The 27,439-nt window shown below is 44.0% G+C and overlaps 1 protein-coding gene across 1 annotated transcript in view; it reads right to left on the bottom strand.

Annotated features, from left to right (window-relative positions):
* NUP188 (nucleoporin 188) overlaps positions 1 to 27,439 on the bottom strand; it is a 3,305,077-nt gene that overhangs the window by 2,376,309 nt on the left and 901,329 nt on the right. The window contains exon 17 of the mRNA XM_044058121.1: positions 9,858 to 9,984. Within this exon, the coding sequence (XP_043914056.1) occupies positions 9,858 to 9,984 (127 nt within the window). The remainder of the gene's footprint in view (positions 1 to 9,857; positions 9,985 to 27,439) is intronic.

Below are 27,439 nucleotides of genomic sequence, written 5' to 3' on the forward strand. Positions count from 1 at the left end.
CTGAACAATGTAAAATACAAAAGTTTAATGCCTGGCTCTACAGAAGAATAAAAGCCTTGACTACATCCCAGACAGCACAAAGTCTGATTATCGTGTACGTCACTGGAGGGGCTGGGCTGGGGAGATAAGGGTGGAAAGTACAGTTGTGTATAATCTTACAATCGATGTCCTTTTCATTGTTGCAGTATTCATCATCTCTGGGATCTCCTGCTAAGGACAGCTCAACATCAAGACAGTATACCAAAGCCTTTACTACCTAAACAGTATCATACACCAGACAGGCATAAAGGTGACGTATGTACTCGCCCAACTCAGAAGTGAAGTGCTCCAGGAGAACTAGGACCCCCAGTGGAAAGCAGAAAATGTACATCCTGAAAAAGGAATGAATGGAGAAAAGGAGAGGAACCTCTTGGTCAGCACAAAAATACCACCCATGTAAAAGGAAGAGATAAGGGGAAGGGCTGGAGTGAATATTGAAACAGTGAAAACAAGGACATCTACTGTTACACTAAGATTTTACACAACTGTACTGTGTCTTTCCATATCACTTTTGCAATATTCTTCACTTCTGGGAGAGTATAAAAGCTACAGTGAAAGCAGGGAGGAAGAAGAAAAGATGAAGCACTCCATAAACCCATGCAGAATAGCTTTGGCAAAACCTGCTCTGGCCCTGGAAATGACATCAAATTTGCAATGTTGTGTGAATGTGTGAACCAAATACCAAGCAGCAGCTTCAAGTATGGAGTTGATATCGAAACCTTTGAAGAAAGCCCTTGAAGCCACTGCTCTCGTAAAATGAGAGCTTACAGAGGCAGAGAACTGCCTGCCATGAAAAGAATGAAAAAGAAATGTCCTTGGAAATCCAGGAGAAGATGGTTTGTCCACAAACGGCCAAAACCAAAGTCCTGGTATGAAAAGAAACAAAAAGCTGATCAGATTTACGAAAGGCCTTTGCTTAGTCTAAATATTATCTGAGCTGACTATGAAAATTCAAAGCATGAAGAACCTTCTTACTAGCAGATTGCAGAGATGGAAAATAAGGAAACTGGACAGACTGATTAAGGGACGGCTCATTAACCACCTTGGGCATTAAAGAAGAATTTGTACAGAGATGCACCCTGTCTTTATGAAACCAAAAAAAGAGAGACCACCATTAGTGCCTCTAGTTCAAAAACTCTTCAGGCAGAGGTTAAAGCAAGTAATAAGTCTTCCAGGAGCAATGTTGCAAAGAAACAGCAGCAGGCTCAAAAGGAGTCACAGTCAGCTTTTCAAAGAAAAAAAAAAGAGATCCCAAGGAGAAGGAATGGGCTTTCTCGGGGACCTAATATGAAGGATACTTTTAAGAAACTGCTTGACCTCAAACCTAGAGGCCAAAGGAGGAGTAAGTGGCAGACAGAGAATGGCTGACAAGTGGGCTTTCAGTGAGGAATATGCCAAGCCACCATGGAGTAGTTCACACAAATAGGAAAGAAACAAGGGGACCCCCAGTGAAAGGGGGCCTTTGTGATGTTTAAGACACCAAGCAGAAAATGTCTTCCATTTGGACATATATGACTTTCTGGTATTGGGTTTCCTGGCCTCCTGCAGAACCCTAAGCACATCCACAGAAAACTAGTGTCAGAAAGGAATCAAAACCCTCTCACTCAAGGTGTCCGTTAAGGAATGTTCAGATGAGGGTGAAAGGGTTCCTTTGTCCTGTGTGAAAAGATCAATGCAGTGAGGTAACTTGTGATGATTGCTCCTGGTCAGATGGAATAAGAGGGGAAAACAGTGCTGTCTAGACCGACAGGAAGTCACCAACAAGATTTCTGGAGGGTCCTTCTCAATTTTGTGATGGAACCTTGGAAGAAAGACATGCAAGAACACTCCCTTCCAAGAGAAAGGCAAGGAGTCCACCTTCCAAGCCAAAGGACTTAAGACACTGGAACAGAGCTCAGGGAGTTTCCTGAAAGGAGGGAAAGAAATCTATCTGAGGAAACCCCACCAATGAACTATGTCCACAAACACAGAAGCATCCATTCATGAAGCTGTATCCTGGACCTGCTGAGAAAATCTGCCACAAGATTGCACTCAAAGTATACAGACTGCTTGTAGGGTCACCTGGAGACTGATGTCTGTTCCCCATGTATGAAGGGCTAACCTGCAAAGAAGGTAAGATTTCATGCCCCTTTGTTTCGTGATCTATCACATGACTGTGGTGGTGTTCCAAAAAAAACTTTAAGGGACCTGGGATCCACAGTGCACATATATCTTGATGTTGACAGGATCTACCTTCTGCTGAAGGGGTCAAAGGCCCTGCATCTTCAGGGTGCCTGAAGCAGCTCTCTGCCCAGCTCTGATGAGTGAAGAGTTCTTGAAAAGGCTGAGGAGTGTGGAAAGGAACACCTGGATTTACAGAGAGCTGCCGAATCTACCAGTGTCATTCCAGTTTGAGACAAGGGAGCAGAGGAATGAGATGGTCAAGCATGTGGAGGTGCTGAAGCCACAGTGATTTTAGATATCACTGAAACTTCCTCATATGAAGCTTAGTCCAGAAAAGCATGGGGATAGTGGAGGCCATGAACCCCAAAGCTCAGAAACTCCTTGGCTGGAAGAAAGGACAGGGACAGGAAATTTGTGAAGGACAAAACTTTGGAGGCAGGAAGAGATGCCAGCACAGAAACAGTCTGGAACCTGCAACCTAGGAAAACATGATCCTGAGATGGAGTCAACATTGACTTCTGAAAGTTGACAGTGAACCTAAAGCTGAGCACCAGAAGCTGGGTAAAATGAAGATCCTGCACCAGACTGCAATGGGATGGAGCATGCAGCAAGAGGTTGTCCAGATAAAAAAAATATCTGAATGCTGTGAAGCCTGCAAAAGGCGACTACAAGGACTAGATATTTGGTAAACACCCATGGGGCTATTGAAACCCCAAAGGGCAAAATAGAGAACTAAAAATGAGAGAAATAGAGAAAAGTGAGTATTTCCTGAACAGAGGATGGATAGGAATGTGAAGGCAAGCTTCCTTCAGTTCCAAGGAACCTAGAAAAGCCTGAGGCAACAATATGAAGACAGCATTCAGAAGGAAGGCACTGTGATAAAGGTATTCAAAAAGGAAAGTTCCAGGACAGGTCTCCAAGAACCCCCCCCCCCTTTCCTAGGGACCAGACACATCCTGGAATAAAATCCCAAACCCCTTTCTGTCTGCAGAACAAGCTGAATGGTACCCTTGTCCAGCAGACCCTGCAATACCCCTGGAAAATGGAGAAACTGTCCTGCATTGGGTTGAGGAATATCAGAGAAGGAGGGGAGGGTCTTTCAGTTCATAAAATAATCCTGCTGAGCAATGCACATAAGCCAGGACAGGCAACTCCCTCATCTGCCAAACCATGAGAGAAAGACTGAGGAATAAGAGAACCTGGATGAGATGGAGGTAAGACAGTCAGGAGGGCTGCAGATTTGTCAGTAAATGACTGTTTCTAGGACCTGGGCATTTGAATAGGCTAATAAGAAAAAACACTCCTAGGAGCCTTCTTACCTTTGGAAGACTGTCCAGGTAATCTATGCAAAAAAAAGCAGTCTTACTAGGATAGTTCCTCAAACTTAGGAACAGGTGAGACAAAAATCTGCTTCAAATCTTTCATGGCCTTACCTTGATCCTGAAAGGTCTTGAAAAGGTCAGCCACAGCAGTACCAAACAAATTCTGGTTATCCAAGAGGAGCATCCCAAGGTTATGCTTTGATATCATCTGGTAAGGCCAGAATGCAAACCTAAGAAGAGCACCTCATCACACAGCCAGAAGCAACAGCCCTAGAAGACGCAGCTGCTCTATTTAATAGAGTGCCAGGCAACCTGAGAAATGGAATTGAGTAAGGAGAGTGCTGAAGCCTTGCCCTCAGAGTCTGGCATATCAGAAACAATCTTCGTAATGTGGGAAAGAGACAGGATCTACCTTGCCATACCAGTATGGTAATTGATGGCCCTGAAGGCTAAACTGTACACCTTTTCAGCAATCCTGTCCATGACCCTACTTGTCCTTATCTGAAAGGAAGGAGCTTGGAAGAAGGCAACAGGCTAGAAGGCTTATCAGTAGCTACAGAAATCACTGCAGGATCATTGCAAGGGCACTTATACAAGAACTTGAAGACATCCAGCACCTTACAGAATCTATAAAGCTTCTTAGGAACTGAAGGTTGAGAATCTGGTGTCAGGGAAGCAGCAGCAGAAGCATCTAACATAAATAAGTCCCCTCAAATTATTTGTGGTTGATCCCAGTTATTCTTACGGGGCCAATATATAATTGACCATGGGTTGGGTAAGGTCAGTCTAACACTGATAGGGAAATTGCCCAAGATTAAAATGGCCTGCAATGTCAGCGGGCCTAACACTTGACTGTGAACCTAAGAGATGAGCCATTCATAACTTAATTTCTTGGGGGAAAAGTGTTTTGCTGACTAACCTTGTCAGTGTGTTGGGAAAACATTAGTGAGAGGTGTAAGGCGTTAAACTTGGATATCTTTTTCAGTTAGCTTGTGGCAAAGAATCACCTATTTTTTTTAATGAATAAAGTAAATACAGATGCCGTTCCATATAACTGCTGCAGTATTCATTATTTCTGGGATCTCTTGCCAAGGACAGCCCAATGTCTGACCAGTATACCAAAGCCTTTATTACCTAGGGAGTGTTGTACATCAGACGTATGTGCGCTGTGCAAGCATAGGGCATAAAGGTGACATACATATGCTCCCAACGCAGAACTTCATTGCCACCTGTCTGAATGCTCGTCACTTTGCTGGTTGTACCGTGCCTACGTCTTTCAGGTAAGTATTCCGTTGAGGTTACATTTTACAGGTTGCATATAATCCAAGAAAAGAAAATGTTAGTTTGGGAGTCAGATTCCGCATGAAGAGTGCCACAATAGGTGCCTTTATTGCTTAGGTGCATCCCATGATCAGGCTTTTGTTCCCAAGACTTTGCCTAGTCGCCTTTTTTCACTTTCCATTTACCATGAGAACCAACATCTCAAGTGTTTGGCCTAAGGCACCATGGGATAATCTGCTCTTCTAGAGGAGTGGCCTAAGGTACCATGGGATAATCTGCTCTTCTAGTGGAGCACCTGCCACTCATGAAAAAGGCCAAGAAGTCTAGCCCTGAGTTTGCTGCTGTCTAGCCTCCACCAGATGTCTGTCTTGAGGTGAGTGGGATCCCAGAGGGACAGCCTGATACATTGTCCTCTTTCTTTTGCCGCAACCTTCTCTAAGGCTGGCATGGAATCTGCTTCTCACATAGCCTCTGAGGCCTTGTATACATCTGCTGCTGATGATGAGGGGGTGCCATAGCTGGTTTCTGATGGCCTAAAGGGATTCCTCAGATCCTTGTTTAGGAAGAGGTGCAGGGTACCTTAATCAAATCTAAGCAGGGGTCTGAACCTCCACGCTTTGTCAGGGCAGACATCCCAGTGAAGAAAAGATAGAAAACCAAGCATGTGGTGTCTCCTCCAGCAGACAGGATCTACACATTGAATTGCAGGACTTCACTCAAGGCTTGTTTAATGCCTTGATGGGAATGAAGCCTCTTCAGGGGGGTTTGGTTCCTGTACCTCCTTGGTCCTCTACCCCTAAGAGGGATAAAGAACCCAGGGTGTTCGGACAGTGATTCTGACTCCCAGGCTGACTCCTTAGCCTATTCCTCTCAGTTGCCTTCACCTTTAGAATGCTGGTCTGAGGAGGAGGAATATATCAGTCTTGACTCTCTTTTGGAGGAGCTTTCTTTTAGTGACATGGTCCTGCGTATAATGGAGCACTTTAGATGGGATTGCTCCCAATTATCAGAGGTCAATGAAAATAAAAACGTAGAACCTGTCACCACAGATAAAACCATAAACCTCTTTAATAAAGTGACAAGCGCTGACAGTTCATCCTTCTTCGGGTTAGCATATAAAATGATAAAATCACAATACTATATTTAAACTAAAATTAACCAATTAAATCAGTGAACTAGCCTACGCACGCCCTTTAAGGATTTTACATACATTAAGTCCTGGTATCTTATCTGATTGCAATGTGGAAATCCAATTCATCTTTACCATTTCTGTTTTGTTATCAGAATCTCCACCCCAAAAACTTTCTTCCACCACTTGTAGAACCAGAAAGCAAAACATATGATTATTACTATCTACATGTCTGGCAAGTGCATTTGTCAATTTCTGACAGCGAATATCACTTAAATGTTGCCTGTTACTTTTGCCAACATAAAAACTAGCACATTGTTGGCATTTACCTAAGTAAAAAATGTTTGAAGTCCTACAATCAGCATAAAGTTTTGGGGAATAGATTTTACCAGTTACAGGGATTTTAAACACATTAGCAGAGGAAATATACCTACATACACTGCAATTTTGACATGAAAAGGTATCTATTTTTTCTAACAAATGTGAGCTTTTTGGTCCATAACAATCTTATTTTTAATGATTTATTATTCTTAAAACCAAATTTTGGGTATTCCCCTACTATTTCTCTGAAGGTATCATCTGATGTTAAAATCCCCCAATTTTAATAGCTCTGCAAATTTGTTCAGTATCACTATTAAAAGTTAGATACAGGCGATTATTAGTTCTCCTCCGTATATATCCTTATGTTGCTCCTCATTTCTCACAGATGCTGAGAAAAATGGTTTGGCATTCCCACATATTTAGTTTCTTACTTCTTGGACCATAGCATTGATGTCCACTTTATGGCATCCTCTATGATTCAGATTGTCACTTAAATGAGTGATCTCCTTCAAATTTCTGATCACCAGTATGCAACCGTAAGCCTCTAAGGAGCGGATTATTAGCAACATTCTTAAAAGACATAGCCTGGGTGCATACTTGTTATAAACAAATTGTTCTTCCAGCATTTCTTTCTATACAGCTGTGTATCCAAATGACCATCAGGTCTCACCAATATACGGACATCTAAAAATTCAATCATTTCCGTTGAGCACTGCCTGGTAAATCTTAAAAAAAAAAAAAAAGAAAAAAAAAGAAAAGTCAGTGGTTCCCTCTAGATATCTCACAAATTCATCCAGTCGTTCATGGCTTCCATTCCACAGGAGGAGCCAATCATCTACAAAACACTTGGACACGACAATGTTCCCATGTAAATTATGTTCTTGTAAAATATAATCTTCCTCCCATTTAGCCATTACTAAATTGGCATAGCTATTGGCACATGATGTACCCATAGTTATGCCCATTCTCTGCAATTATGTTCTATTACTGAAGGACGCCACAGTAGTTTCCAAAACTATCTCCAATAATGCACATAAGGTAAACCACAGAGCTTGAATATTCACTTTTCTGATGTAAAGACACCCTTACTGATTCAATCCCATATTCATTTGGGATAATACTGAACTAAGTTTGCACATCCAATGTTACAAGTAGCAAATTATCTTTTGGTCCATGTCCCCTCATGCTTTCATATAGTGTTTCCAAAATATGTTTTGTATCTCTCAAAACAGTAGTGGCTCTGGATAATAGGCTTCAGCTTGTGTTCTACAAAAATGGAGATTGATTCAGTGGCACATCCACTCCCTGCTACTAATGGACACAAGGGTTGACTGGCGAAGTGCTTATGTACCCTTTGGTAACCCATTAATACTAGGTAGAGTTGGTTCTTTTATCAACAGATATTCATATTGTGAAGGAGTAATCATCCTATTCATAAGCATATCATACAAGTTATCATGAACTTTCTTAATCAGTTCTTTGACTTTCGATCTATTAATCTCAGTATAAGTATTTCCATCTTCTAGCATTTCTTCTATCTAATATATGTAATATTCACTGTCCATAATAACCACTACACCTTTATCCGCTGGGTGGATCCATATTTGAGGGCTGTCTTGCAATTCACATAGTGCCTGCCTGTCCAAGTGTGTGATGTTATTAAACAAATGATGGCTCTTATTAAAATCCATAAATAATGGTCTCTCATACCATAAAAGGTATCTAGGTTAGGGTTTAATGCTGGTACAAATGTACTCCATTTCTTTAATAATCCACATTCTACCACTTGCTCATCTCCATAAATAATACATTGCATGACATTCCTGGCAAACACTAAACTTCACTAAGTTTAGAGCATTCAGCAGGTACACACGATAGTTCACAATTCAACACAGAAACCTGAAATTTAGTCAATGCCGTACTACATAAATTTATTACTAAATTCTTTACTTCTGTTTCCATTTGTCCAACAGGGTCTGTCCTTCGGACATCTTCCTTCTTTTGCAGCCACTGCATTTCTAACTGCTCTGCACATGTTTACAATTGTATCTTTAATGTTCTAAATGTTATGCTCACTATTGCTTCTTTGGATATTTGATATGCTTATCACAACGGTTTCAAAGTTGAAATACATACTTTAATTTCTGATAAAAATGCATGATGGATAGCCTTACCACTCAGATTAGCTGTTGATAAAGTGATTAGCTGTTGATAAAGTGATTGTAGCAGGATCTTTCTTGCATGTACTATTTCCAATCATGTCCATCTAAAGGAGACAGACATCCTGTCAGCCTTGTAGGAGATGGGGGTTTGTGAAGCTGGGTTGGGACTGTTTGCCTTCAGAATATCCTGCAGAGTATCAAAGTGATAACAGATCCAATACAGGACAAAAGAAAAAAAATACCTATGAAATTTAGTCATAAGAGGACAACCTGAACGCTGTGACAATTCTTATCAGCTTTTTGACAGAATTAGAAACTGTGTAATTTAAAAATCCTTATCTTGATTGAAGAGTGAGGAAAATATCTTAATTACCTTCTTTACTGGTAACTCCTTCAATGGAGTCTGCAAATTTTCATAATTCTGCATTCTGTCTAAAGACATTCAGTGTGCTGAGAGGGTATTGACCAAGGTTATTGCTATCTTATTGTGATTTCCTGAACTAAACTGAAATATTCCCTTGCAAAAGTTCTTACAGTCCAGCGAAGGATGCATTACAACAGAAGCTGAATTAGGTAAGCAATGGTGGGTGTAGTTTAAGTGGCACTGAAATGGTAGGTTCACAGACTACTGTAAATTCTGGATCCAAGAATGAACAAAGAACCAACCTAGACAACAAAGGTGCTGCAGCAGTTTAATGGGAGAGTGCTGGTATTTCTAAAGGAACTAACGTCCGGCAACAGGATAACTGGGTATGGTTTTGGGCTAGGCTTGCGTTGGCTCAAGGACCATTAGCCTAGTACTCACCTATGAACAATACCTTACTAGTCCTGGTGTTGAAAGCTATTTGGACAGCAGCACTGTCCCTTGCAGTAATATTGAAGCTGATAAGATACTTAATGTTCTTTGTCTGCTTCCTTTGATAAAATTATTTTTCTCTTGTTTTTTGCCAGACTCCATATATTGTTCATTTCTCAAACATGACGTAAACAATGTAAACAATACAAGCAGTCTAGAAACAAAGCCAAAAGACATACTATGTTATTTTACTTATTTCTGATTGATACTACAGTCAAGAAGTACCCAGACTATGACCCAGGAAGTGCATCACTAAGAAGGGTTTAAAAAATGAAGAAAGCTCTGTCAATGCTAACAGTAACAGGGCTCTTCACACACCAACACAGGTTCTGTAAAATGTTGGCATGGCATCAACTTTCTTTATGACAGGGATACAAGTACAGCTGATGAAATCTCTGGCTGGGTGAAGAGAACAAAGCTGGATAAAATCCAAATGTATGACTAACTGTTGCAGTGATCTTCCTCAAAGATGCATCCTTAAGAGGTGGTAGGACTACAGGTAGTCAAACTACCCTTCCACGTCACTTAAAAAAAATAAATAAATCACAGCACAGAAACACAATATACATTTTCTAAGTTTTTACCTAAAGGATACAGCAGCTTAGGTGTCAGTCTCCTCCAAAGGGTCTCATCTTCATGAGAAATTACGTCATTTGGTTTGTGTTTATAAAACTCCATATAAAATGACATCTGATCTAAGAAACTGTAGACCTGCATAGAGGAAAACACAATTAGAAACAAAGTAAATAAGCACAGGGTCGTTTTACAAAGTAATGTAGTAAAGGAAGTCAAAACACTGTATGATTACCAAAAAATGCCATAATTTAATTTGCTAACCATAACAATATCCAGGATAGTTGCTCCTATTCCAAACACTGGGCCTTAAGCCTAGACAAATGCCAGGCTTCTGCTAGAATTCCAAACCACTACTAAAGACCCATTTCTCCTCGGTCAGTATTCCTTACAGTCCAGTATACCAGCTAGAAATTTAGTTGTAAAGGAATACCACCAAGCAAAATATTCAGTACATTTTCTTGTGCTGGAAAGTATTTGACAGACTTACCAAATACTTAAAGCACCAAAGAAGGGAAGAAAAGAAAACAGAAACTCATAGAAGATTCTATCACAAAATACCTCTCTGTACCCATAGAGTGACCTTAAAATTAGTCCTATATGCAGCAGTCATTAAGAAACCCCAGCAAATCAGGACATGCTTAATATGTACAATCCAAAAAGATAGTGACCCGTCAAGTTGTGACAAATGGTCTTCTCCCCCAGCAACAGAAACAGTTCTGCCAAACTCCCAGCATAGGCAATCAAACAAAGACAATGAGAGAAGGCTAGTGGCAACTCTTACTGCAGCAGTGATGCAGTTCCTTGAGCAACCAATTCTGGTGTATTCCTCACATGAATGTGCCATGTTCTTTAAGAATAAACACTGCCATCTTATTCCAAACACTGGCAGAAAAAAAAATGGAAGTAACCTGACCCTAGCCACAGGAAATGAGCTGTATTATTACGTTCCTAGACTTGCGGTTAAGCCTGTAATGCTTGCAAAAATGTAGAAAGTAGTCAAAGTGGGAGCTCAACAAATGCTTTGCACAGATACATTCTAGAAAACTTCTGCAGTAGTTGGTACCCAGGTAATGTGTGCCTCAAACTTTCTATGCAGATTTTTTTCCCCTTGCAGATGACATTGAAGGTGGCTAGCCTCTAAAACAGCATCTGCTTGGATACAGATCTACTTAGTTTCCCTTGCATAAAGGGCATCAAAAGCTAATCAAGCAATACGAAGTCTGTGGTTCTGTTAGTGTAGCACCTCAGGTGCCTGTGGAGAACATGGCATAAGGTTTCTCTCACTCGTATTCCAGCGATTACACTGAAACAGTGAGGGCTGAAATGGTCCGACCAGTATAATATGCAAGACCAAAATAAGCACTGAGGAACAGTTTTTTGTTAGACATGCACTTGTGGATGTGTCTCTACAGTTCCTAAACACCAGTGATGAGTGTGCCAGGATCCTACCAGCTGATGTGTGGCTACTAAGAGGCCCCCTCTTGTAGAGAAAATTAAGGTTTACTGCACTGGCAGGGTTTAAAGTAGGCAAAGTCATTTTCAAAGCCCTAGGCTAAGGAAATTGGTCTGACTTGTGGACTCGCAGAGAATAGCACTTTTACAAAATAACTTAACTGCAGAGGTGGGAAAGATTAAAGGTTTTGTGGTTTAAAACAAAAAGCCAAAATGGTGGGCAGATGCATTTAATGAAGGAAACGGCAAGAGCATCAACTTAAATGACTAAACATATCGTAGTCTCAGGGATTCTATACAATGGTTGCTTATCCAACAAGAAAAGCTTTTCTACTCACCTAGTTAAGAATTTATGCGGCATTATGTCACATTGACTCTTGTAGAATATTAACCACTTGTGGAGACAGGAAACATCTGAGGGATTAGTCTGAAATCTTCCAAACTCTGAACTAGATGGCCTTGGCATGTTAATTTAGGAGACTCCTCCTTCTGCATAAAGTGTGTAATAACATAAGGTAAACCAAAGTTCTTCTCTGTCTGTAGAACATGGATAAGCTTGGAGAATCACACAAGTTTTGGTCAGAATTGAGCTGAGGAAAAAATCCACCTTTTTCCACAACTTCACAAAAACCTAGAAAATAAGATATGGGAGACATGGCACAGAGCAGCATTCAATTCAAATGGATGGAGAACACTGGTTGTTATGGCCTCTTTGCAAAGAAGGATAGAAGACAGTGGCTTTCCTTTGATCCAAAGATCTTTTCTTGGACTTCTCATTTCTCTCAATTTCTAGAAATATTTTCTTGTCCAGTCTCCCATCAGTTTGGGTGGTTACATTTCTGTTTAAATGGTATGACAGTACATTTTGCTCACCAGGGATATATGTGGCTTGATGCTGGATTTTTATGATACAAAGTCCCATGCCTGCTTGGTTGGGTGAGAGAGGGATAAGAAGTGACTGCTCCCTTTTCTGAAGTGCCATATTACTGCGCTGCTGTTTATTATTTTGAGCACTTGTTTGAAGGGCAGATTCAAAGGATTTAAGAGTATACAGGATTGGTATAATTTCCATTTAAGTTTATGGCCCTTATTTTGATCTCTTGACCAAGTGCCCACAACTTTGATGTGACCTGGGTGTGTTACCCAAACAGGATCTGATGCATCTGTTATCAATCCAGAATAGGATTCAAACTGATAGAGAAACTGGTTATGAGCTACTTGTGAAACCCACCATATCTCCTACCACAGGGACAGGATGAAAGGAATCCTTTGTTCTAAGGACTAGCCATGTTGGTCCCACACATTCAAGTGTACTGTATCTGTCCCATTTGCAGCATTACGTGCTATTGCGCATATGGCACCTTCAGATTAAGTGAAGAAATATACCCCCAAGATCTTCAAAAAGGGACTAAATCTGACCGTTATGAAAAATCTGCCTGAAATAACCAGGAAGAACTAGCTCATGAATCCTGCCCTCAAAAGGTACATACTTCAGTCTGCCACAATGAGGAAAGTCTCTCTCAGAAAGATCCTAGTCTGAGAGGGACAGAGGATTGACTTCTGAGTCTTCAGAGAAATTTCCAGGGTCTGTAAACAGTGACAGGTATGTATAACAGCATCTTGCAGCTCCTTTTTGTGAGCTTCCCTGAATCAGGCAATCACTGAGGTAGGAAAAAGAAATGTTTTCCCTTCAACATCAAGTATGCAAACACTGGGACCAAACTCTTAACTAAGATTTTGGATGCAGTAGAAATAAGGAGCAAGGAGGCCCATGGAAAAAAATTTGAGAAGCTGTCAGTGTGCCCTATGAGTATGACGACCTAAGAAGACATCTTTCACACAAAGAGGTAGGAAGAGATGCATGAAAAACATTCTGAACTTGTTTTAACAGGAGAAATGCTTTAAACGGAGGGAAATTCGAACATTCTGCTTTGAGCAATCTATATGTATAATGTCTAACACTCACTGCCTAAGATCAGAAAAAAAAATCTCTCCTAAAACCAGGAATTCTCCATCCCAATGTGCTTAAAGGAAAGTGGGTTAGAGAGTATAGACAAAGCTGTCTGAAGTTTGAACTATTTGAAGGTTTACCTCCCTGTCTACAGGCCTGGTACTCGGGTCCACTCTGTCCTTCTCTTCTCTATGTCTGGTGTCTCTTCTGAAACTGCTTTTCATTTTGAATTACTCTGCCTTAAGTTTGCCTCCTACAGAAAGACCACTACTTGGTTGGGTAGCTCCTAGGGTATTTTGGAATAGATGTGTAAAATTTCACAGACTGAACGGTCTTGCTCTTCTCTTGTAATGCTCTGAACAAGTATTGGGAAGGCCAAGGGGCATTATGAGGCTACTGCTTAACACCTTGGGTAGAGGCTGGATTCTCAACCAAGCTTGCTTTTAATTACTGTGCTAGATGCTGCTTGCCCTGGCACAGACATCTATAGTATGGTACCTCTCATTTAACTGCATGTTTTTCAACCTTTTGTGCTGTATTAGTATGTTTTATAATTCTCTCCCTCACAACCCATCTTAAGTTTCTTGAGACATTTAGTCTACCTGCAGGAAAACACACCCACTACATTGTGAGTGTCTGGTAATTATTAAACTTCACTGTCAGGATAGTAGAACTGTAAAACGTACCAAACTATTCATAAGCCTATCGAGCACCCTGCTTTTATCACTGGGACAGATGATTAAAGCAGGTGCCAACTTGGATATAAATATCATCTAAAGAAACTACATCAACTGCCAAATTCTTCTCCAAATGTGTTTATCCTAAACCTGCACTTTGAAAACTCTGCTTAGCTTTTTGTGTCTGGTTCAAGGGACACATCCTCATCAAAGTATTTAAAAGCCAATTGCCCAGCAGTTCAAAATGCACCTGTTTTGAGCAGCAGTCAACTCCTTAACAGCTCACATAAAAGACTCCCTTGTTAAATTAGTGTTGCAAACACTGCATCTTCTGAGGACAGCCAAAGTGAAGTCTCTACATTTGTCATACCTCAATGGGAACTGGATTTAATCAAAGACAAAGCTCTCTGCTACTGCTAACTCAGAATCCAACGATGCCTCAAGGTTAGGATCTTTTTCCCTTTTCATGAGTGGAAGAAACCATAAGGTACAGGGAACAAGGCTGGCCCACTGCAGTCATAACAGTTCTCTCATGGATCACCAACTATTTCTCCAGGACATGCTTATAAAAAAACAAAAAAAAAAAAAAATCATGGCTGGGCCCATGGGCATCTACCTAATGGATTGCAGGGGTGGGTGCTTGGAATACAGAGCTGGCACAGAGCTAGAAGGAAAGGTATCAAGAAAGTAGAAGAGGCCTCGGGCAAAAAAAAGTCTGCTAAAACAGCTAACAAATGGATCTGAAACCTGAAAGAGGTTCTATAGCAAAAAGGCTTTTCTGCCAACCACATTCACCTGAAAAAGAGTGTATTGCAGAAAAAGAAGTTATGTACTCACCATAACGTTCCATCTGTAGTGTCGATTTTTCATTTCTACTCAAATGTTGGTTTGGATCCAACCCCTCTCAGGCATTAGCAACCTTGTGGTAAAGAAAAAGCTCTTGGATACTTCTCACTTACCCACAATGCATCTCTTCCAAACACCTCAGATCTTGTTTGCGGAGAGAATATTAGTAGAAAGGAAAGGTTAATATTTAACACCCAAAAGAACCTTAAGTAAGGCAATTTCTAGAGTCTAATGGAACTCGATCTAACCCTAGACAGCCTCTTCCCGTTCAACCAGGAATCCGATTGCAGGGTGAGATTGAGAGAAGAGATTATGAATCAACAATACAGATGGAACGTTATGGTGAGTACATAACTTCTTTATCTGATATTGTCAATTTTTCATCTTCTCCTCACATGTGGGACAAAGTCCCTCGTCACCTTTTCCCAGGGTGGACTTAAGAGAATATTCCTCAGAAAGTACAGTTGTGTACACTTACCATAAATGTAGATGTCAAAGTGTATTCACTGTTGCAGTCATCACATTTGGGTTATCTGCCTGCAGGTAGCCCTCAGCCGGCCTGAATACCTGAGTCTTCGGATTTTGGCATCAGATGCTGTCACTTCTTCCATGATGTCACATCGTCAGGGGTATAAAACATGCAGCTGACCCCATTACATCAGTTTTTCTTGGCCCCGATGTCAGGTGCCTCCACAATGAGAAGCAATTATATGGTATGGAACACCCCCAGCAAAAAGCAAATACACATGATATAATATATACCAAACAAAAAAGAAAAGGTAGAGCAAGAGAAGTCTGGGGGTTGGAGGGAGGGCAACCAGGATTGCAACAGTGAATACTCGAACATCTACATTTATGGTAAGTTGTTACAACTGTACTATGTTCTTCGTGTTTCACTGCTGTAGTCATCACATTTGGGTTGATTCCCAAAGCTAAGGAGGGGTGGAGGCAGTTAAAGAGCATTGGGGCTAGCAATCAGGCCCTGTAAGACTGCTGTGGCAAATCCAGCTCTGGATTTAGAAAAGATACGCAGGAGGTAATGCTTGGTGAAAGTATGTACAAAGCTCCACTCCAGGTGACAGCTTCCAGGATGTCCCTGGTAGGAACTCCTCTGAGAAATGCTGTAGAGGTAGATGCAGCCGTGGTGGAATGTGATATTATCCCCTGTGGGGTAGGTTTTCCATGGTGCTTGTTGCAGAAATGGATGCAATGGGCTATCCATTTGGAAATGGTTTGCTTTGAAATGGTCTTCCCCTCTGCCCCTGCAGCAAAACTAACTAGCAGCTGGTCAGACTTTGAGATGCTTAGTTCTGTCCAAGAAGAATCTAAGCTGTCTGTGCACATCCAGAGAATGCAGTATCCTTTCCCCTTATTTTGTGGATTAGGGGAAAAAAGTGGGCAAGTGAATGGACTGGTTAAGAGCCACACTAGATACCAGCTTGGGCATAAAGGATGGATTAGACCTGAGGGAAACCCTGTACGCATGGAAGATAATGAAAGGTTCCACTGCCATGAGGGCCTGCAGTTCAGACACTCTTCTTGCTGAAGTAATGGCTAGAAGTAGGGCTGTTTTCCAAGAAAGGAATTTGAGGTCTGCTGTAGCAGCTGCTTCGAAGGGTGGAAGAGTGAGTTTTTCCAATAGAAAGTTAAGGTCCCAGGCTGCAGTGGGAGCTCTCTTGGGGGGGGGGGGGGGGGGGCTAAATTTTTTGGCCCCTCTAAGGAATTGTTTTAGCAGGGGATGAGAGAAGAGGGATGTCTCAGTATTATAATGAGCTGAAATGGCAGAGGCATGAATTTTGAGGAGAAAGATAGACCCTTGTGCAGCACTTCTGTTAAATAATCTAGAATATGGGATAAGCTGGGCACCATTGTGCCCCTTCCCTGAGCCTGGCTCCAGGAACACTATCTTTTCCATTTTTCTAAATAGGATTTTCTAGTACTAGGCCTCCTTGCCTCAAGAATGACATCCTGTACCTGCTTGCTTAGGGTTGCTAGGGGTGAGCTCAGGGAATTAGCCAGGGTGCAAGGTTCAGGGTTTGAAGCTGAGAGTGCAGAATCCGGCCCGCCTGCTGGGACAGCAGGGAGGGTTTCCATGGCAGGTGCCATGGCTGTAGCCTTGTCAGATTGCGCAAAAGGTGATACCAGTGCTGACTCTGCAAGTCTGGGGCAATCAGTATTGTCCTGCTTGGTCTTTAGCAGAACCCTTTGAGAGGACAGGCAGAGGGGGAAAGGCACACATTGAAGAGGCTTTGCCAGGAAAAGGACAGGGCATCCACTTTCCAAGCTTGACTGTGGGGAGGTCTGGTGCAGAATTTGTTCAGTTAATAGTTCTGAGGGGTGGCAAGCAGGTCTACCTCTGGTGTCCCCCATTCGTTCCTCAAGAGCTTGAATATTTTGGTTTCCAGTTTCCATTCATGTGGGTCTATGGGATTTCTGCTTAAATCATCTGCCAGTGAATTTAGTTTGCCTGGCAGGAATTGAGCTTGCGGGTTCACTTGGAAGTTCAAGGCTGTGTTCTACAGAGCCATGGTTAGTCTGCAGAGTGGGTATGAATGGTTTCCCCCCTGCTTGTTTATGTACCACATAACAGTTGGGTTGTCTGTCTTTACCAGTAGTTGTCCTGGAAGAATAAGGTCCTTGAAAGCTGTCAGAGAATTCTGGACAGCTAACATTTCTTTTTAGTTGACATGCAGGTGCATCTGTTTTGGGGTCCATTTGCCCTGAATGCACTGCACTGCCATGTGAGCCCCATGCATAGTCTGATGAGTCTGTTGTTAGGATTTAGGCGGCAGGGGGTAGAGTGAAAGGGAGTCCCTTGTTGTGGTAGCAGGCCTCTGCCCACCAAAGGAACTCTGTCCTTAGACAAGGAATGACAGGAATCATTGTTTCTAGGTCCTGAGAATGTTGACACCATAGACTTTTCAGATACCAATGAAGTTTCCTCATATGCAGTCTTGCATATGGAATTAACAGAATGCAAGAGGCCATGAACCCCAGGGCCTGCAGGATCTTCCTTGCAGAGAGCTGGTTTTTTGTGGCCAGTAGGTTGAAGTAGGTTGTCAAACTTGTTTCTCCGGAGTGAGGAAAGCCATCTGGGAAGTTGTGTACAAGCTTGCTCCCAGGAATACAATCTGTTGGCAGGGTACTAGATGTGATTTATTCTTGTTGATGGTGTACCTCAGTGAGGTTAGACGTCTCTTTACAAATGCCAGGTGTTATAAAAGCAAGTCCTGACTTTCTGCCTGAATCAGGCAATCATCCAAGTATGGGTAAATCTGAAAATTTCTCTGCCTGCAAAATGCAATGGCTCGAGCTAGGTACTTTGTGAACATCCTGGGCGTGGTAGATAAGCTAAAGGGAAGTGCAAAGGAAGTGCAGAGAACTGATGGTGCATGGAGCCTGCCCTGAAATGTAGGCATTGTCTGCAGGATTCCCTTATTGGGATGTGCAGGTAAGCTTCCGTTAAGTCTAGGGTTGCCAGCCAGGCATCCTTGGCTAGCATAGGATAAAGCTGTTGAAGAGGTAGCATTCTGAATTTTGGAACCACCAGAAAGGTGTTGAGAATAGACAGGTCCAGGATAGGCACCAGTTTTCTTTTCTGGGAACCAGGAACAGTCTTGAATAAACATCTTGCCCCTTTTGTTCTGTTGGACAGGTTGGATAGCGCTGATACTGAGGAGAGAGAGAACTTGTTTTTGGGCTTCTGCCTACTGATTTGGGGGGAGGTCTGGCCATCCACTTGGGATTGGTAATGAGTGGAAGTGGAATCTGTATCCTAGGGAAACTATGTTTAAACCCCATTTGTCTTGGGTAATGAATTCCCAGTTTTTTGCATGCAGGGCGAGCTTTCCTCCCAAGGAAGTCAGTAGTTCAGCCGGGCTTGGAAGACTTCAGGATAAGTCATTGTGCCATTTTTCCAAAGGGAGGAGGCTTACTACTCCCTGCTTTGGAAGTGGGAGCACTCCACTGCTTAGATCTGTGCATAGCCGGAGACTAAAGTCTTGGTGGTCTGCTGCTCCTGGGTTTGGACTGAGAAGGCCTGGAAGGGACTGGAAAAAGACCAGTTCTTTGAAGGCCAATGACTACTGAACCTAGGAGGCTGTACTTGTAAGAAATCTTTAACAGTTTGCATAGATTTAGCTTTTTCATCCATCCTTTTGAGGACGACTTCTGCTTTGTTACCAAAAAGGCAGTCTTGGTTTAAGGGTGCCTCCAGTAATTTAGCTTTAACATGATCTGGCAAGTTTTGTTCCTTAAGCCAAGCATGCCTTCTAAGTACAGACCCAGTAACAGCAGCCCTGCAAGATGCTTCCAAAGCATCAAAACCACATTGCAAAGTACGTTTACCAACTTGCTCAGCAGAATGCATCAACTCTTGCAACTCTGCGTTCAGCAAAGTCAGGAATCAACATAATTTTCTGTTTTAATAGTCCCATAATATGCTGCCGATACTTTAACATATGAAACTGGCAATTTAAAGTCCTAATGGCCAAAGTAGCACAAGTGTATACCTTCTTACCCCATCTGTCCAAAGCTTGAGTCCCTATCAGAAGGGGTAGGATTTTTGGCAGTAGAAGCCTTAATACCTTTTGGTCCTTGGGAAATAGTCTCTGGATCCACAGTGAGATTTTTGAAGAGGTATTTGAGAGAGTCAGGTACTCTGTAGTATCGGTCAGGTTTCCTGGGAGCTGGAGACAAACTGTCTGGGGTAAGGCTGGATTCCAGGAAAACATCATCAACAATCTCCAGAACAGGGGGGATAGTTAGAGACCTGTGTCGAGGCAGGAGTAAAAATTCCCCAAGTCTCTTTTTAGACTCAGAATAGTCCTGGCTTTCCCAGCGGAAATGCTCCCTAAGGGTATGCAAGTTTTCCCCAAAAGAAAAATCTTCTGGAGGGGAAGCAGAGGGAATGGAATCTTCTGCATTAGAATCCTCATAAGTAGACAAGGGCAAATCCTGGTAGACAGAAGGAACAGAGATATCAGATTCCTGATCAGAAGAGTCAGAAGGAAAATCAGTTCTAGGTCTCTTAGAGGGGGAAGGCTGGCTTCCCTTAAGGTAATAAGGTCTTCAGTCATTCTAATCTTTTAGTTATGTACTCACCATAACTTCAGATGTTTGGGATCCATCTCGCCTACATTCTGAATGATGGGCTCGGAGCCGATCCCTCGGCTCCGACTCGGCACGCTTATGCCAAAGAGCGAAGTCTCTTATTGGCTGAGCTTACTATATCCCAGGATGCACCACTGCCAGTCCCCCAGATCTAGTTTGTCCGCATACATGCACACATGCATACCCTGCTTATATAACATCGTCAGATGAAACAAGATAAAAACAGTGAAGCTCAAAACCGTTCCATCTCTTCTGATCTGCAAGGCAGGGGGAAGGCGGGTGGGTATCAGGAATGTAGGCGAGATGGATCCCAAACATCTGAAGTTATGGTGAGTACATAACTAAAAGATGTTATGTGATCCTATCTCGCCTACATTCTGAATGATGGGACAGCGTCCCTAGCACCTGAATCCTGGGTGGCTCACTGGAAAACACTCCTGAGTACCGTGGAACCAAACGATGCTCGTCCTTTAGATGCCACATCCAATTTGTAGTGGGAAATGAAAGTGTGCGGGTTGGACCAAGTAGCCGCAGCACAAATTTCCGATATAGCGAGCTTGGAATGAAAGGCTATAGAAGTAGCCATAGCTCTGGTAGAATGAGCTTTGATAGATGATGTAAGATGTTTATTCAAGAAGAATAGGCCTGAGTTATGCAATCTCTGATCCATTTTGAGATTGTAGCTGTGATGGTTTGGCCCAATTTATTATCTGAGAAGGACACAAACAACTGGTCTGACTTACGAAGTTGCTGAGTCCTGTCTAAATAAAACGTAATTGCCTGTGAACATCCAATTTATGGAGAGTGTATTCTGCTTCATTAGAGAATTTCGAAAGAAAACTGGTAGTTCTAGAGATTGTTGAAGACAGAAACTAGAGCAGACCTTTGGAACAAAGGATGGATTAGGCCTGAGTGATACTCTATCTTTGTGGAAAATCAAATACGGTGGTTTAATAAACAGGGCTTGAAGCTCTGAGACTCTTCTTGCCGAAGTAATAGCCACTAAGAATGCCGTTTTCCAAGACAGATATTTTAATCCGCATGTAGCAGCCGGTTCAAAAGGGGGGGATGTTAATGCGAAGCACCAAATCAAGATCCCACGGAGGTGCAGGATGAAAAACTGGTGGTCTTAACAGACTCGCACCTTTAATGAATGTTTTGCATAGTCTGCTGCTCATCAAAGGAGGATCCGTGGATTCATGGAACTTAGAGATAGCAGCTAGTTGAACTTTAATAGTTGAGACAGAAGATCCCTGATTAAACAGGGATGTTAAGAATTTCAAAACCTCTGGGACAGGAGCAGTGATAGGGTCTAAGCCCTTGAGTTGAGCCCAGATAGCAAACCTCTTCCACTTACTGAGGTACAATTTGTTAGTGGTGGGTTTGTGGGCGAAGATAAAATGTGAACAACTTCCGGTCTAGTGTGTGACTTCTAACTAAGGTTGGAAGTGGAGGAGCCAAGCTGTCAATTTCAGAGATTGAAGGACTGATGCCAATGTCCCGACTGATGGATTAGCAAATCCGGGATCAGGTCTAAGGTCCACGGATCGTCCACTGCATGCTTTTTCAGGTAAGGAAACCATATCTGACGAGGCCAGTATGGGGCAATCAGAATCATTGAAGACCCCAGTTGAGAAGCTTTTTGAATAACTTTGGGAAGGAGTGGTATTGGAGGAAAGGCATAAAGTAGCCCTGTTGGCCAAGGTTGTGCTAGAGCATCCATGGCTGGTACTTCCTGATGTGGAATCAAGGAGAAGAACCTTTGGCACTTGGTGTTTTGTGGAGTTGCAAATAGGTCGCAGCACGGCGTCCCCCATCTCTTGAAAATCTGGGCTGCTACTGTGCGGTTTAGAGACCATTCGTGAGGAGAGAGAATTGTCCTGCTTAATTTGTCCGCCAATACATTTGACTTTCCCGGGATGTGGGTCGCTACCAAGAAGCGGTTGGTAGCTACAGCCCATTCCCACACTCTCATGGCCTCTCTGCAAAGGGGATACGATCTGGTCCCTCCTTGTTTGTTCAGATACCAAACCACCGACATGTTGTCTGTGTGGATGGCGATGATGCCTTGAGGAAGAACTTTGTGTAAGGCCTGTAGGGATAGAAGTACGGCCCTCATCTCCAACACGTTGATGTGGAGAAGAGCTTCGTCCGGAAGCCAGGAGCCCTGAACTAGCCTGCCCAGACAATGCCCCCCCCACCCTATCTGGGAGGCATCTGTCGTCAGGGTAACCACTGGAGGGGGGAGAACAAAGGGTTTTCCCTGATCCAAGTTGGATGTTTGAAGCCACCAGCGAAGGTCCCTTTTGCATACTTCCGTAATCATGATGTGGTGATTGAGGGGAAGATCCTGAAAGGACCATTGAGTTGACAAGAGCCACTGAAGAATCCTCATGTGTAACCTTGCTAGAGGAACTAAAAGTACCATGGCAGACATTGAGCCTAGAACCTGTAGGACCATCCTGGCTGGGGCTTTGGATCTCGAGATCAGAGCTTGAACTTGGCCCTGTAAAGTTTGGATTCTTTCGGCAGGAAGAAAGACGCGCATCAAACTTGAGTCTATCTCTGCTCCTATGAACTTTATGCGTTGAGAGGGCAGCAAGACAGACTTTGACCAATTGAATGTAATCCCCAGGGTAACACCCAGGGAGATGGTGGCTTTGAGGTTGTCCATTAGTAGATGCCTGGTGGTGGCAGTCAGGAGCCAGTCGTCCAGATAGGGAAACACTTGGAATCCAAGACTTCTCAGGTGAGCCGTCACTACTGCCAAACACTTGGTGAACACCCTGGGGGCTGTGGTGAGACCAAAGGGCAGAGCAAAATTGGTAATGACTGCCTCCCAGGCTGAAGCGCAGATACCTTCTGGACGCCTGATGTATCGGTATGTGATAATAGGCATCCTTGAGGTCTATGGAGCACATCCAAACATCCTTCTCCAACAATGGGAGAATGGATTGTAACGTGACCATTCGAATTTGGATTTCGTGACGGATTGGTTCAGTCTGCTGAGATCCAATATTGGTCTCAGGTCCCCTGTCTTTTTTGGCACTAAAAAGAACCTGGAGTAATTTCCTGATCCGATCTGGTCTGTGGGGACCGGTTGGATGACTCCTTTTTCTAGCAGCTTTAAAGCTTCTGCGGCTGCCATTTCCCTTTGACTGGGTGGTGGGTCTGGGATTCTTTTGGACGGTGGGGGCGAGAATGTGAATGGGATGGTGTAACCTCCGGCAATGATCCGAAGCACCCATCTGTCCTGAGTGATTGACTCCCAGGCTTTTAGGTGCTTGGCAACGACACCCGACTGGCTCGAGCAGCACAGCCGGGCAATCCCTCATGACGTGTGGGAGGCTGAAGAGCCACGAAAGGACTCGCGGTCTCCAGAATTGCGGGGCCCTCTGCCGCCTCTGGGACGGCGTCTCCTGAAAAATTTCCCGCCCTCTGCCTCTGGACGGGGAATCTTCCTGCTGTTGGGAGAAAAACTTGCGAGATTTTCGAACCACATTTTCCCCCTCCTTTGGCCTTGGGGTAAGGCCGAAGGGAGTGGAATAACGGGCCCCACGGCAGATAACGTTTTCCCTCTTGCTCACAGCGGTAAGGGTGTCTTTCACCTTGGGTCCAAACAATGAGGACCCATCAAAGGGAGCGTCGGCGAAGGAAGACTTGAAGGCCTCCGCAAACTGACACAAGCGGAGCCAGGCTTGTCTACGCAGAGCCACGCCTGTGCCTGCCGCTCTACCCGCCCCTTCGGCCGCATAGGAAATGAGCCTCATGGACGAGTTAGCAATTGACGTAAGGATAGCCAACTGAGAGCTAACGGACTGGGCTAGCTGCTCAGGTAGGTTACCCGAGAGGGAATCTGACAACTCCTTGACCAGATCCCTCTGAAGCCTGGTAAAATGTGCCAAATAATTCAGAGACCTTAAGGTAAAGGCCGCTGAAGTCAGGGTGCGCTTCCCGTACATATCCATACTCCTAGACTCCTTATTAGGAGGATGGATGGACGCTGAAGCCTCTGCCACGTCCTGTTGTGTAGCACATGCCACCACCATGGCATCTACAGCCACGCCTTTAGTAAGGAACTCCTTCTCGGGGAGCAGATAAAAATTTGTTTGGACGAGAAGGGACTGGTTCCACGGTATCCGGATGTTCCCACGCCCTTCGACAAACTAAATCCAGAAGCTCGTCGAAGGGCGGAGACACCCAGGAGGCGGAGGGCTGAGCCCCAAAGGCCTTGAGGAGCACTGATTCGTCCGCAGAGTGGGGTTTGGATATCCAGCCGCCTCGTTGTTTGAGGATCTCTAAGATGTCTGCAAAGAGACATCATCCGAGGGCGACTTAGGGGACCCCTCCGCATCATCCATATCAGTGTCCGATGTAATAGACTCGGGGGAGTCCACGTGCTTCCTCTTGCACGATCTCTTCCTTGGGGGTTCCTCTGAAGACAACTCGAAGAACCCTCAGGAGGAGGGAACCCCACTGGGGTAACCTCAGGCCTCGGGCTCCGCTGGCCACGGACAGGGAACTGCCAAAGACCCAGTCTCCACGCCCAGGGAAGGTGCTGGTAAAACCGGAGAGATGGCGAAGAGGATTTGGCCAAGGCACTCCTCATGGCCCTGAAAGCCGGACCCCAGAATCCTGGGAGTGTCCGGTCTCGAGCCATGATGGTAGACGGAAGTCCCGCAGCAAGCATCGAGAGGGAGGCTCGGAACCGAAAGCATAGGTCCCAAACATCACCCTCGGGTCCGGCCGAAGAAGTCCAGCGTACCAAACTCGGACCCGAGGGCCGGGTTGGAGTAAGGGTCGGAGCCGACCGAGATCTCCACCGGCTCCAAGAGCACCTGCTCCGACGGAGCCAAGCAGTCGGAGGAGGAATAGCAATGGGGTGGGTCATGGTCATCGGCTCCGAAGCCAACTGGGTCGGAACCGAAACAAATTTTTGGAAGACTGGGGACTGGAAAAGTCTTTGGAGCACCCTGTCTATATCAGAATCCGACATTCTCGAAGACCGAGAGGAAACAGAACGGGTTCGAGAAGACCTCTCCCTCGGCCCCAAGGGACTAGGGGACCGGCTCAGGCGACTCGATGAGAATCGGCGCCGAGGAAACACACACCAGATTCCATCGGTGCCGAGGTAGACTTCGGCGCCGAGGAGGAAGTGTCTGAGCGGGCGACCCTTGTCGGCTCCGTTTGCAGTGGAGCCGACGAAGGTGACCCGCCTCTCGATGCCCCAGCCATCGGCTCCGAAGTCCGAGGAGTCGATGCTGGAGGCATCGAGGCAGACCGTTCCGACCTCGGCTCCGAAGTCTTTGGAGCCGAAGGAGAGGCCTGCCTAGGTCTCTTGGCAGTCGGATCCGACGGACTGGTCGGAACCGAAGCCCTTTTCTTTTTGGCAGGAGTCGGAGAGGAAGACAAGGCTTCTTCAAAAGAGGGTTTAATTAACCCCTTGAGAATCAATTTATTTTTCCTCTCCTGGAGGACCCTTGAGGAAAAAGCGTGACATACGCTGCATGACTCCTGCAAGTGCTTTGCCCCTAAACAATATACACAAAGTAGATGGTCATCAGTAACAGACATCTTAAAAGCACATTTAGAACATTTTTTAAAGCCCGAAGGCCTAGGGGTTTGAGACATGATGTTAAACAATTTCTGACAGGAAATTTAACAAGTACAGATTCGCTTGTGACAAAAAAACCCAAGGCTTACAGTAATAGTGTAACACACAACTTTAGCTGTAATGACCGGGAACTTTAAACCACTAAAGCTTTAGTACAAGGTTGACCGAAAAGGCCCTGGATTGTAAGGGAGGCCGAAACAAACTCAACCCAATCACACACAACAAATTTCACAACTCACACGTACACAAAGGCAGCGATAGCCGTTAAAACGGCTTTTGTGATATAAAGAGCAAAAAACTGACAGAAAAAGTAGTTAATAAAAGCTACTCAGCCCAGCCAGCTCGAGACCACGTCTTTGCAGTTAAGCGGCAAACGAGATCTGGGGGACTGGCAGTGGTGCATCCTGGGATATAGTAAGCTCAGCCAATAAGAGACTTCGCTCTTTGGCATAAGCGTGCCGAGTCGGAGCCGAGGGATCGGCTCCGAGCCCATCATTCAGAATGTAGGCGAGATAGGATCACATAACATCATTTGTTTTTGAGGCATATGGGCCTGTGTATGCGGTTTGGTCATTGGTTTTCTAGGCGTAGTGCGAGCTTTAGGCCTGAGGAATTCAGTATTTCGAGCTTGAAACGAAGTAGTCGGTTTGATATGAAAGTCAGTAGGACTGAATATACGCTCAGAAGCCGGTGCCTGCACAGCGGCTCCAGATCCATCTAAGGTAGAGACATCCACAGGTTCCATAGTTGAAGAAGCATCTCACAGCATACCAGACTCCGAACGGGTCTCAGTAGAGGCCTGCGAATCTGTAGTACCTGGTTTCAGGTACTGCGAAAGCGCCTCACTGAGTACAGGCAGACTGGCGACTAGCTTAACAGAAGTGTCATTGGCAGTTTTGGACCTATGTGGTCTGTCTTTATCCTTGCATTTTTTCGGAAGATTGGTAGTCGAATGGCTTAACGAAGCCATTTCGGAGTACGGAGATCGAGAACTAAAGGTATTTAGCTACAAAAATAGCCTGACGACTAATAGTTTGGGCGCTGAACAAGGCACAAAACCGACAGTGAGGGACGTTGTGGTATGGGCCTAGACAGGTGATGCAGTAAGAGTGAAAATCTCAATGAAGTATTTGCTTTCCATAGGCAAGACAATTATTAATTTTTTTTCTGACATCGGTTAGAAGAAAAAAGGACTGGGTACTTATCTTTTTGAAGACTTCAGGTCTAAAACTCGAAAATGAAAATTTCAGGAGTTGGCCGACCTGCACTTGCAAACTGCTTCTGCTTCGGGCACCGCACGGCAAGAAAGACTGATGTAATGGCGTCGGCTGCATGTTTTATACCCCTGACGACCTGACGTCATGGAAGAATCGACAGCATCCAACGCAGAAATCCGAAGACTCTGGTATTCAGGCCAGCTGAGGGCTACATGCAGGCAGATAACTCAAATGTGATGACTGCAACAGTGAAACACTAAGAACATCCATTGTGCCTAAGGAAGCCCATCCTCTGGAGACCGAATCTACTTTGCAATGAGTGATTAAGGTATGATGGTTTGCCCAAGTGGCCGCTGAGCAATCATCCAAGGAAGCACTGATTTGGAAGACTGCAGATGTGGCCATTGCTCTAGTAGAAAGAGCTCTAATGGAATTGTCAAGCTTCATGCCTTTTGATGAATAAATAAAGGAGATACAACTAGAAAGCCACTTGGATATAAAGTAATTTTAGTAACTGGTAGGCCTTTCCTAGACCCTACGAATGCGACAGGCAACTGCTTTGTTCTCCAAAACTCTGTGTAAATAGAAACATAACTGTCTATGAACATCCAACAAATGCAGTATACATCTCCCTTATTACTAAAATTAGGGAAGAAAACAGGCAAATGTATAGTCTGATTAAGTTTTGTTTGAGAAACAACTTTGGCCAAAAAGGAGGGGT

The sequence above is a fragment of the Protopterus annectens genome, chromosome 16.part0 (assembly GCF_019279795.1).
Source record: "Protopterus annectens isolate FY-2018-M chromosome 16.part0, PAN1.0, whole genome shotgun sequence".
Lineage (NCBI taxonomy): Eukaryota > Metazoa > Chordata > Ceratodontiformes > Protopteridae > Protopterus > Protopterus annectens.